The 11,641-nt window shown below is 40.6% G+C and overlaps 1 protein-coding gene across 1 annotated transcript; it reads left to right on the top strand.

Moving 5' to 3' along the window:
* Window positions 1–128: 128 nt before the first annotated feature.
* On the top strand, window positions 129–11,635 carry nup54 (nucleoporin 54; the record flags this gene model as incomplete). The annotated part of the gene is made up of 13 exons (XM_010783026.1): window positions 129–214; window positions 5,818–5,901; window positions 6,057–6,092; window positions 6,635–6,721; window positions 6,872–7,030; window positions 7,548–7,786; window positions 7,878–8,065; window positions 8,496–8,692; window positions 8,789–8,843; window positions 9,531–9,624; window positions 10,141–10,248; window positions 10,415–10,534; window positions 11,555–11,635. Coding segments are annotated over exons 1-13 (1,491 nt in total), but the record flags the coding sequence as incomplete, so codon positions are not given.
* Between the last annotated feature and the right edge of the window lie 6 nt (window positions 11,636–11,641).

Here is an 11,641-nt window from a genome sequence, read left to right as displayed (position 1 = left end):
TCGATTGTAAAACAAGCATGGAAAATAACATGTAGGTTTTTTTTAATGCGGTTTTGGATTGACCCAATCAACACGCCTAATCAGATGATGGCGCTAAAGCGCCTCTAAACCGGATGTTAACCGCCGTTAAAGAAGCAGAAGAAGAACTGCGAAGACGAAGAAGAAGACAACATGGCGTTCAGTTTTGGCGGCGCAGCGGCTAACCCTGCAGCAAGTAAGTTTAATAAACCTGGGAGTAGTTTAATAATGCTGCAAAGAAAGATGCTCATTACATAGTTTCTAAATAGTGTTATTTTGGTGTACATTCACGATCAATTACACTAATAAACGGTCAACTGACAGCGCAAGTGTCTGTCAACAGTCATGAGAGTTGGATATTTTACCGGCCGACAAAATAAATAATGCGATATGTTTTCTCTATCCGAGACCTGCATATGGCTTTTTAACCAGATTTGGGAATGCTTTAACTCTTTCAAGTAGGCTTCAAGTAAACGGCTCTCTTTTGATACCCAACCTTACTGCATGTGTCCCGTTATGATGTAGCTAGCCCTTAGCTAACGTTAGCTGTTTTGGCTAATGAACAATCCTCAAGTTTACTCATGTCAACGTTAAAATATGAGCTTCGAGTTTGCAGTGGTGTAAAGTAACTAAGTACATTTACTCAAGTACTTTATGTGCAATTTTGAGAAACATGTACTTCAGTGCTTCAATGTTTTGCTACTTTGGACTTCTACCCCACTACAATTCAGAGGTAAATAGTGTACTATTACTCCACTATGTTTATTTAATAGCTTTTTAGTTACCGTAGTTACCAGATTTGGATTAATGATGTGAAATGTAATCAACACAACACAAAACAAAACTTTATTTACACCTGGAGTAAATTCACAAGCTACCCTGCAGTCTAAAAAAGTGATGCAAATTAGCTGAAACTAGCTTTACCAGCTTTGATAACACATTAATGTATCAATAATTATAAACAAAACATATATATATTCTGGAATCAACCAATTTTCATAAAGGGTACTTTTGCTTTTGGTACTTTAAAGGTAGGGAAGGTAAGAATGGAGAAACCAGCTTGAGTCTGCCTCTTCCTTCAGACTTCCTTACAGAGCCCCTCCTCCAACACACACGAATGCGCACATGACCAATGAGGGCACGAGATACGTTTGTGCACAGATGGAAGGCTGACAGGCAGGTTGGCCATCCAGTTATTTTAGCCTACCCCACCTTTAAGTATATCTTCATGCCAACACTTTTGTACTTTGACTTGAGTAACATTTTGAATGCAGGGTTGCGGTCGAATAGTCCAAAAATCAGCTCCTAACGTCTATCCCTATCGTCTATCCCTTGACCTCTGAGTGAAACGTCACGGGGTTAAGGGATAGTGGATAGGAGAATTCAAAAGGATTTAGGAGAAGAGACTGCGGTGCTTTAGAGAATCCGACTGCACTTTCACTATCCAACGTGTTTATGATGCNAGCCGAGACATGTAGTTACGGCTGGTACGACTGGTTCATTCACTTCTCATCTGTTATTTTACATAACGCGCTTTACAGGGTCGTCAAATTCCTATACTTCCAAGATTAGTTAGTCTAATGGTATCGGTAATGTACAAGGGTTGCAGGATTACTGTCCTTCGGCTTTCCGTAATATGTTTATTATATGAGAATTATCGACTACAAAAAAAAAATGTACCGGTGTTAATAGTAATAAATTTTTGGTTTATACTTGTAACTCTTTTTAACTCCTTTTTGACTACTAAGGTTTACAGACACATGTTCATCATTAATCAACACGACTATGTATGTAACGTTCGTTTACACAGTAAAGAAAAAAGTGAGGAGCACGACTTGGTACCGACTTTGGATGGTTAGTCCATCCCCGCCGAAGTGTCCTTATGCAAACCCTTGTTTTAGTGCGGATAAATTTTCCGACTCACCAAAACCGTCCCGTCACCCACAAAAGAGTTACGCTCATTTGGACGACGTCCTCGGTTATAAAAGTTTCGTAATAATGCAGTGAGCTCACGGCGGCTTCATGACAAGGTTAGAGGTCGTATGAACCTTTGACAGATGACATACGGGCCTAGCATGAAGCAATCCTCTTTTAAAACTCGACGTGTACTCATCTGAGTACCCAGAATTTTAGGGGTGTTACTGAAACGCGTCCTCTGGTTAAAGGGGTTTTGGAACCTTCGGGGAGTTACGTCACGCCGTTTACGAGCGAAGAAGCAAGAAGAACACATTGCAGTCTCCAGGTTAGCCCACAGACAATCGGTACGGGCGTAGGGAGACCAGGATTCAGCTTCTCGACGAAGGCTCCCACCCAGATATATTTCCGTCCACCAATAATATTACAAGCCGTCAGACAGTCCCAGTGGGCTGAGCGTACGTCTGACTAGACGGTCTGGGGTGAAGAAGTAACTACAAAAAACTCTGCCTTGGTGGGTCCGAAAGCAAAAATCCGCAACAATCACACCAGGATAAGCCGCACATCCAGCTAGGGAGGATCCGCGGTAGTAGGACCCAGGGTTACAATCGCTATCATTACGCCCTCCCGGGCCGATCGAGGGTGAGGACCGAAGGTTCGTTGGTACGTAGAGACCTCTCCAGCAAAAGTCTCCACTTAACTTTAGAGATACGACGGAACAACTTCCCCGCTCCGCCATGAACTCGGTATGATCCCGCACGAGAGCACAGACAATACGTCCTACACGGATCAAGATACGAAACCCGAACAGGACCGGTCCCCGCTCCCAACCGCGAGGGCAGCCTCGGGCCGGCCTCATAAGGCCTCCTGAAGTTCTCCCTGATGTTACCCCCAGTCCGATAGTTCGTAGGTCAATATTAGGACTCACGCAACAACTACTCGTGCAGGTTGGAGGGGTTGCGTTCGGATAGTTTAAAAATCAGCTCCTAGGTTCTAACCCTATCTCCTATTCCTTGACCTCTGAGTGAAACGTCACAGGGTTAAGGGATAGTGGATAGGAGAATTCAAAAGGATTTAGGAGAAGAGACTGCGGTGCTTTAGAGAATCCGACTGCACTTTCACTATCCAACGTGTTTATGATGCGCCAGCAGACGTCATAAATGTGCGTCTGCTGCTGTGGGGAAACTATGGAAACTACAGTTTTCTATACAGCGGACTACAACATGGATGTATAATAAGAACGAGGGACTACTGTAAACTCATCGAGAGACTCTGCACCGTGCTCTGATGCTGTTGCTTTATGCTTTATGAACGGGGACAACAGAGAAACATATTCTTCATGACCAAAGTTGGAATTGAAATAAAAAAGGAAAGTGAAACTTATGCTCGTCACTCTCTCCCTCCGGTCCACATTAATACAAATGATCCCAATACGTATGATTGTATGAACTATGAAAATATCTTAAAATCAATACAAATGTATTTGTTATAAACGTTAGTCCTTAACATCTATCACTGTGTATATCACCATTCAAACATCTTTTTAAAAGTTGAACAAAGCTCACAGCTCAGTAAAGACTGTGAAATGTTGACTTTATTTGATCATTTCAGTAAAAACTAACGTTCATATTTCTCTTTTTGATTATAATACTGATTACCGTTCAAAACAAGTTACCCTTTTAAAACGTAACTTTCATGATATAATTTCTCGGTCATAATCGGTTGTTTCCGTGAACGGCCGAATGTTGTGTGACGGCAAATGCTGCGTCTGCAAGGCATTGTGGGGCAGCATTTTCTCCTCTCCTTTCGTCAAGGGAGGTCCAGTGGTTCCTAAGCTAAAGGAGGTTATAAAATAAGTTTGAAACCTCCTTTCCTATCATCTGGAGAATTCGAACAGCACTTGTCATCGCTGCCACTGAGGTACTTCCGGGTCACTCCGTTAGGAAGGTTCCTAAGCTAAATGGACNGCCTTCTGGAGTGGCCCAGTCAGAGTCCTGACCTCAACCCAATTGAGATGCTGTGGCATGACCTCAAGAGAGCGATTCACACCAGACATCCCAAGAATATTGCTGAACTGAAACAGTTTTGTAAAGAGGAATGGTCCAAAATTCCTCCTGACCGTTGTGCAGGTCTAATATGCAACTATAGGAAACGTTTGAGGTTATTGCTGCCAAAGGAGGGTCAACCAGTTATTAAATCCAAGGGTTCACATACTTTTCCCACCCTGCACTGTGAATGTTTACCTGGTGTGTTCAATAAAAACATATAAGTTTGTGTGGTTTTAGCTTAAGCAGACTGTGTTTGTCTATTGTTGTGACTTAGATGAAGATCAGAACACATTTTATGACCAATTTATGCAGAAATCCAGGTAGTTCCAAAGGGTTCATATTTTTGCAACTGTAAATGGACTATTCGACTGCAACCCTGGACTTTTACTTGTAACAGAGTATTCCTACACTCTAGTATTTCTACTTTTACTTAAGTACAATATCTGAGCCCTTCTCCCACCTCTGCTAGCTATTGAAATCCGTTGTAGCTGTACGTTAATGTAACTGTCACGACACTCAACACTCATAGCACTCTCTATGTTCATGTGAAGGCACGTCCGGGTTTTCATTCGGTTCATTTGGTGCCAAAACTACAGCATCAACGGCAACATTTGGCTCAGCAGCAGTCCACAGATCCGATGGTCACTAAAGAGGGTACCTCTCCTCATCTGAGCCCCAATAATCAAAGCTACTCGGCTTTGTTGTTGGGCAGTTGTATTGAAGAGATCGACTAGGTCTGTCTCATCCAGATTCGTAGGAACAGCAACTTATACACCTGCCACTTCATTAGGTACATTTAATGCGTATTCAATACAACAATGTTGCCTCTACATGCATAATAATGTTCAGTTTACTTTGACACTGTAGGAGAGGTATCACTTTAAAAACATTGTTATGATTGAGCTATTAGTTTGCAGTGGTGATATACTTGTATTTATTATTTTGTCTGGCATTTACATCTGAGGGGCAGAATAGTATAATTACCTCAACATAATGTACTCCAGCACTACGCTAATAATAATAATAATAATAATAATAATAATAAATTGTATTTCTATAGCGCTTTTCTTGAACCCAAAGATGCAAATACCCACTAAGAACTCAATTATAAACATAGTTTGTATTGGATTTAATGACGTTATTAGTATTACTGTTATCTTTTTTTAATATATTCTTTAATTAGTTATTTCTCACATTGTCTTTTATTTCCAAAAGTAATTTGATATAGTAAAACAGCTTCCTTTACAAAGGGTTACAATATAAAGTTCTATTCTTCAAACATGAAAGTAAATAATAATTGAAAACAAATTATAACATATAATAAAAACAGTAACCAATGCAAATAACAAGCATATCAAAATGGACAATAAACATGTGTTATTTATAAGTTCACCTTACATAGGTACACATTTTCAGTCTAAAATACATAAGAAAATATTTAATTTCATCCAATTTATGTATCTCAAAATGAAATGCAGTACATTTTCAACATTATTTAATGTAAACTCCCTTTTACTCCTATTAGACTAGCTCAGGGTCTATGTGCAGATTAGTCTATATGAGTAAGAGATGATCCTTTTATTTATCAATATTCCCAAATTGTCTCCATTTGTGGTTTCCATCTTTCTGTAAAAGATCACTCCATAATCTTGGCATATGTCGTTTAGCAACATGTGGATTTGGAATCATTATGATCAAACAACATCGATATGAAATCATAGAGAAAATGAACTGATCTTGTGATAACTATTGGTAGTTATCACACAGCCCTGGTTATATCCAAATCTCTGTCTGCCAGTTTAACTCACTGCCGTTCTTGTCTGCTTTTTTCTTTTAGCTCTTACAGCTCCTGGTTTTGGGGCAGCCCCCACCGCTGCTGCTGCACCAGCCACAGGATTCAGTTTTGGCTCCACCAACACTGGTAAGATACAGGTGTTATAAACAAAGCAATGGTTTTTAAGGTACCTGAAGACTGTGTTTACAATATATGCAGTCCCATATGAGGCCTGACCTTTTGTCCTTTTAACTCCTTCATGTCATTCTCTCTTTCTCGCTGCCTGCCTCCGCTGGCTGCAGGATTTGGGGGGCTGGGAGCTGGAAACACCACGGCTGGTGGGTTTAGTTTTGGGGGGTTTGGTTTAAATGCCAACCCAGCAGCAGTCAGCGTTAATGTGGGGTGCTTTGGTACAGCAACCACCACTGGCACTGTTTTCAATTTTGGTAATAGCCTGGCTAGCACAGGTAGATGACCTTTGTGATTAATGAATCAGTACAGTCTGTCTGTAAACACATTTTCATCCATTTCCACATCTGTGTGGTGCAGTGATTTTTCATCTCACTTGTGGCTTTGTCTCATAAAGTGCCATGCATCGTAGTTTCCATTTGCATGAGGAGACAAAATGTTGTATCATGCACTCACCTTTTGATTTCTTTGCAAATCTAGTAAATTTTCACCTTCTCTGTAAAAAAGATAAGCAAAAAATCAGTGTCCCTTTCTGTTAATCTTCAAAGCTCTGTCGTGATTTTAAGCTCCCTATATGCAGGAGACAGTCAGCTCTTTCATTTTTTTTTTTATTCACTCCATTTATCTATCTTTCAACCCTTTTTGTATCACCTCCTCCATCTCACTTGGCATGATTTGCTTAACATTTCAGGTACGTTTGGTGGCTTTGGGGCAGCTGCAACAACTGCACCTGCACCAGGATCCACTTTTAGCTTTAGTACTCCTGCCAACACCACAGGTCAGCAGTGTAACTCTTATTGCTTTTCTTTATGTATGTTTATGTCAAGGAAATACAAGTTGCGTGCATACAGCGTTTAAAAAAACACATTTCCAATAACAAAAAACGTAGGATATTTTTTCTCACTGTTGATATTTTGTTCTGTTTTAGGAGGCCTGTTTGGTAACACACAGAACAAAGGTTTTGGGTTCTCCTCTGGGCTTGGTACCGTGGCTCCTGCTGGGGGAACAGGATTTGGAACTGGATTAGGAACAACAACCCTGGGAGGGTTTGGAGGTTTTAATATCCAGCCCACTCAGCAGCAGACAGGTAAGACCTGGATCTCAAGGACAGCTGTTGTCAATACAGAAAATTCAAGCTTATATCTGAAATTGCTTCTCAGTTAGTTAATTATCAGTTTCTTAGGCAGTATTATCATGAAAATGAAATTAAAAGCACATAATAGTCGGCTCGTCACTGACGATAATCACATTGAAGTACGTTTGAGCAGCAAAAGAAACACGGAATTCAAACCATTTCAAAATCCAGCCACCTATAATTCTTTTCTCAGCAGGGTCACACACAAACTTCCATTACAACTCTACAAACGATTTACCTCTTATCCCTGCAGAGGGCGACAACAATCACATGTTTACAGAAATCAGCATTATTATCGTCATCAATACAAATGTGCAGTTGAAGCAAATATAAAATACTGTTTAAGTTTTGACATTTTTGGAGACTTTTGTAGTATTACCCTGTTAATACAAGACCATAAAGATGTTTCAGGAAATGTAAAGGACTACACAATCAGACGTGATATTTGACCTCACCTGCCCCCTACCAGGAGGCTTGTTCTGTCAGCCGGCCCAGCAGCAGGCCCAGCAGCAGGCTCACGCTCAGACCACCCAGCTGTACCAGCAGGTCACTGCTCTGTCAGCCCCCACCTTGTTAGGAGATGAACGTGACACCATCTTAGCCAAATGGAACCAGTTGCAGGCTTACTGGGGCACTGGGAAGGGCTACTACAGCAACAACAACCAACCTGTCGACTTCACGCAGGAGAACCCATTCTGCAGGTTCAAGGTAATGACCGATAGTTTATAAAAGTGTTTTGAAGTGTACTTTAGGTTCTTTTGAACTTCGTCAAATTGTATTTCTGTGATTTGTTTCCTAGGCGGTGGGCTATAGCTGTGTCCCAGTGAGTAAGGATGAGGACGGTTTAGTGGCCTTACTTCTCAATAAAAAGGAAGCTGATGTGCGAGCGCAGCAGCAGCAGCTGGTGGAGACTCTTCACAAAGTCCTGGGAAGCAACCAGTCTCTCACTGTCAATGTGGATGGTGTCAAAGCCCTGCCCAATGACCAGTAAGTAACTATAATGTCATTCACTACTATAACACACTTGGAAGACAAGGAAATGTAATTGTATTTATGTTCAACATTTCAACGACAAAGCGATTTAAAGTGCTTGCAAATAAGCAACACTTTGGCAAAAAAAAAACACATCTTCTGCCTTGATTTAAAGAATTGAGAGTTGGCAGCAGACGTGAAGTTTTCTGGTATTTTATTCCCAATAGATGGAGTGTAAAACAAAACGCTGATTGTACATTTAGTTTTGACTCTGGGAACAGAAAGCAGACCCGTCCCTGACAACCCAATATAGGTCTGGATGGTTCATAATGTAGCAAAGGATCAGAAATGTATTTTGGTCCTAAACCAAAGCAAGAATTTTAGGTGTAATAAATTCTATAAATCAAAAAAATGTAATGAAATGTTTGTGTGTTCTTTGCCCTAGGACTGAGGTGATCATTTACGTGGTGGAGCGTTCTCCTAATGGCACCTCCAAGCGGATCCCTGCCACCACACTCTTCAGTTATCTGGAGCAGGGCAACATCAAGGCCCAGCTCGCATCGATCGGAGTGGCCATGTCGGGGACGCGCACAGAGCTGTCTCCAGCTCAGCTCAAACAGCTGCTGCAGAATGCACCTGCAGGTAAATGCATAGTTGTGTCATCATCTTGATGATTTGAATTAGTTTGTTGGTGATTAGAAGTTATTTACTTCTGAGGATGTTGTTTCCTCTCACTAGGAGTGGACCCCATCATTTGGGAGCAGGCTAAGGTGGACAACCCTGAGCCAGACAAGTAAGTGAACAAAGGGGGTTTATGAACAATGTGATGACGGGGAGTAGATCCTCTAGTTACTGCATTTTCATTTCAACCAACATACTTGCATTTGACCTTCCTGGTTAACACTTACTGTACCAACTGCTTAAATGCTAGCTAAATCAGAGCTAAGATTGTATATAATTCTCTCAAGCCCCATTCCAAGTTGAGCATGACATAAAGCAGGCAAGTTTGTTGCACCCATGGTGTTGATAATAGTCTTGCACACCTGACCTTTTATTGTATACTGCAGTTTTTAGTGCATATGTCTTTATCAATTCTCCTCTTAACTCCCTGCACCACCTATGCAATAAAGAGCTACTCTTTTTGCACGTTTAGCCTAATTGGATGCACGTTTTCATTTAAAAGAAGCTTCACACAACCAAATCAGTGCTTCATATTTTATGAGGTTTAGTGTTATACATTTGCTCAGATTTGGGTGTTTGCAGCCGCTGCCTAGACTTCCTATATATATTGAATTAAAGTTCAATTAAACAGCCCTTTTTTCTCAAGAGATTTAGAAGTGTTTCCATGGCTCTGACATGCTTTAACATTGTCCATTATGCACCTCTTTTCTGCCTGTTGATTTTCTGCGATAAAAAAAAATGACATTAAGTAACATCATGTAGAAATGCATGATTAAATTTAATTTAAAAATGTGTCCAGACTCATACCAGTGCCCATGGTGGGTTTCAAGGAGCTCCTTCGCAGGCTGCAGTTCCAGGAGCAGATGACCAAACAGCACCAGACCAGAGTGGATGTAAGTGAAAACACGGCTGTCTGTTTTAGCTCTCCAAATGTCAAAGAAAGACTCGCTGGACATGGGCACAGTGCCTTCCGATAATCAACAAAGGTATTTTGAGTTTGTGGTGTCAAGGACAGAGTACACAGATGTCCAATAAATGCTGCCAACAGGTTGTTTATAGCCAAAATAAATATTATAAATACAGCCACAAGTGTTTACTTTTATGTGTATCAATGCGAAGCTCTTTTTGTGTCTTATTTCCCTATTTTAGAGAACTTCGGGCTCCGTTTCTTGCGTGAAAGGATCTTTATTAACAAGCTTCATTAATATTATAGTGGCAAAGGGAACTCACCACTCACTATTTGTTGAGGGAAACTGTGTAGGACTGAGTTGAAAAACTGAACATAGTTTGTTGTTGAGCTAAATTGTTTTCTATTAAAAATGTTATCGGTAGAGAAATGTCAAATGTTAATTTACCTCCCTTCGTTTTTCCCAAACAAATACTCATCACAAAAAACACATGGAATACAGATTATTTCTGGTGACATTAGTGAGCTGCAGAAGAACCAGGCGACAACAGTGGCCAAGATTGCGCAGTACAAGAGGAAGCTGATGGATCTCTCTCACAGGGTGCTGCAGGTAGCTGCTCTCTTTGTTCAGCCACATTTAGTTGGTTATTGACAAGGTCTGTGATAAAAGACATCTCCCCACTTAGAGTTTGAATGAATGCCCAGGCACTGTCTGCGTGTCCAATATTTTCTTTGATATTTATCACTCCTCCCTCCCATCCCTGTTTTCCTGCCAGGTGCTAATCAAACAGGAAATCCAGAGAAAAAGTGGCTATGCTATCCAAGTGGACGAGGAGCATCTCAGAGTTCAACTGGATACCATTCAGTCTGAGCTGAATGCGCCCACGCAGTTCAAGGTAAGGATGCCTAAAGCAGTGGCGGTTCTAGACCAATTTGACTAGGGGGGCCAGGCTGGGGCCAGTTATGTCATGAGAGGGGCACAATAAAAGCGGGTTACAAAGACAGTATAAAGTTATTGTGTAAAATAAACATAAAATACAGTAATTGGTATTTGTTTTAGTAATTGGTAATTTGTTTTAGTACATTTAAGTTACAATTTAATTAAAACACATAAACAGTATTTGCTTTTATATGAGGTAATGAACAGTTTAATCTCCTTTGTACATCCGGGTCTCCGATTTGATTTAGTTCCAATAAATTGTAATATTGTAAGCTTTTTTTTTGGAGCGGCGCCACGGGGGTCCCTGGTCAGTGTTACGGGGGCTATGGCCCCCTGTTGCCCCCGCCCCGCTAGAACCGCCCCTGGCCTAAACCAACAAGTTATACATGCAAGCCGACCGTGGACATGTTTCCATTCATCAAGCTCTTATTAGAATGCAAATCAGGATAAAAAGGGTTTACTCTGTTTGAAAATGATATATTACCAAAACAAATTGGTTTTCAACAATGAATTCAATATCCTGTAAGAACAGTTGGTCGATCACTTAGAAGTTATTCAGGAAATAAAACCGTTTTCATTGGTATTTTAGTATTATTTTCGCTAACCCGATCTGGTTACATTGCAATTATTTATTTTTATTTATTATTTAAGGTGTCCTGGGAAGGTTTCAACAAACTAAAGTGTTTACATTCAATGTTGCTCCCCAAAATGCAGGGTTTTTTTTTGTTTTAAGTTTGAAACCTGCATTGTTAACATCCATGTTTGCTAGCAAGCATTATTACTCTTTACTGCCTTTGCCAAAGCATAATGTGACACCATTAGCGGTCATGAGTTGTTGGCCATCCTTGAGATAAACAACACATGTTGCCTTTTAAGCTTCATTTCCATCAAGTTGTATTTTTGGCTTGTCAATCCAACGCTTGGGACAAAGTTTTTGGTGGATATTTTACAGTATTTGTGTTGTTTTCTCTTCCAGGGTCGGTTGAATGAATTAATGTCTCAGATCAGGATGCAGAATCACTTTGGAGCTGTGAGATCAGAAGAGCGATACAGTGTTGATGCA

This window comes from Notothenia coriiceps, unplaced genomic scaffold (genome assembly GCF_000735185.1).
Source record: "Notothenia coriiceps isolate Sejong01 unplaced genomic scaffold, NC01 NC01_scaffold00000645, whole genome shotgun sequence".
In the NCBI taxonomy this organism is placed as follows: domain Eukaryota; kingdom Metazoa; phylum Chordata; class Actinopteri; order Perciformes; family Nototheniidae; genus Notothenia; species Notothenia coriiceps.
Note: the sequence above shows the minus strand (reverse complement) of the source record. Positions and strands in the feature narration are given on the sequence as shown.